The sequence below is a fragment of the Ostrea edulis genome, chromosome 10 (assembly GCF_947568905.1).
Source record: "Ostrea edulis chromosome 10, xbOstEdul1.1, whole genome shotgun sequence".
Classification (NCBI taxonomy): Eukaryota; Metazoa; Mollusca; class Bivalvia; order Ostreida; family Ostreidae; genus Ostrea; species Ostrea edulis.
Window position 1 is genome coordinate 5601439 of NC_079173.1, and position 1356 is coordinate 5602794.

A 1356-nucleotide genomic window follows, 5' to 3' on the forward strand; every position below is an offset into this window, starting at 1 on the left:
CAATGAATTATAGAGAGTACCTGGGTGGCGGCCACTTTTGCCAACTTCGCTTCCAGCGTCTATTTTTGTGCTGCTCGTGCATTAGTTAGAATAATCTAACTGTGTCTCGGGACAGGCCCTCACCACATTTTAAAGTGTCCGTGAAGCCGTTTTCAAAGTGTTTCTTTAAATATTGTTTATATAATAAAGAACAGAAAAAAACAAGTCTGATCACTCAGTGCTTTTTAATATGCGAGTTATTGCACGAAATATCAAAATATTGCTAATCCACACCTTTACGATAACGAAAACGGGCTCTACCGGAAGTGACGCCAACTAACATCATTGGTGCCATTCTCAATGCAAAATTGGTAGAGCTCGGTAGTGATTATAACATCGAAATGGCTAGTAAGAATAAAGGACGGATGTGCGTTGTGGCAGGTTGTAGCAAAAGACAAGCAGATGGAGTTTCGGTGCATATTTTCCCAAAAGATCAGCGTCAGCGAGCAGCCTGGGTTCGTTTTGTAAAGCTAACAAGGGCAGACTGGCCTGGGCCATCGCAGTACACAGTGATTTGTAGCGAACATTTTAACGAGGATTGCTACGAGGCCCGTTTTTCGCTGATGAAAGACTTCGGCATTCCTGCGAATAAGTGTCTTCGTAAGGGATCTGTGCCATCGATATATCCTAAGCGGAAGAGGGATGAACTCAACGACGCCTTTCTTCAGTCTCCTCAGCTCACGACCCCCCCGCCCGAACGAAGAGCATATGCAAAGCGCGCAAAAAACATGGTAATTTTCTTTTCTGTTCTTCGTTGTTGTTGTTTTTTTAATCAAACACACTCAGAAGTATTATTCCCACAGCGATGCAGGTTTCAACTTAATAACTTTATAAACAATGTACATGTCTAGCTGAAAGTAGCCGATGTCTAATGCAATCATTTCCATTTACCATATGAAACAATATAAATCAATGTACAGTAACATGTTAAATACAAAGATGTCCTTTATTTTGACTTCATGAATTGCTGGACTTCACGCATCAGTGAGGCGAGACAGTGACACAGAAGTGCAGTGGGTACAATGCACCTGTCTCATAAGCAAATAGCATACCTATCTGATTATTTGTTGAATCTCATCTTCGTAATTAATTACTAATTTACTATACTTGCAAAAATTTGAGTGTAGGTAAATTTTTAGCTAAGGATCTATATGAGTTGCTTGTCAATTCATTATTCCTTTATTTAGACTATGGTACTCAGTAAAACATTTATTTTTTTTTCATCAGGCAAAAAAAATTGAGATGGGATGCATGCTTATGTTTTCTACGTTTCTTGCTTCATTGTTGCTTTCATGCTCAGATTGAGGATATGTCGTC

General features: G+C 39.5%; 1 protein-coding gene across 1 annotated transcript in view; it reads left to right on the forward strand.

Moving 5' to 3' along the window:
• The first annotated feature begins 380 nt into the window (after positions 1-380).
• LOC130051100 (THAP domain-containing protein 10-like) overlaps positions 381-1356 on the forward strand; it is a 4503-nt gene continuing 3527 nt past the window's right edge. Inside the window, exon 1 of the mRNA XM_056152449.1 lies at positions 381-770. Coding sequence (XP_056008424.1) covers positions 381-770 — 390 coding nt within the window. The remainder of the gene's footprint in view (positions 771-1356) is intronic.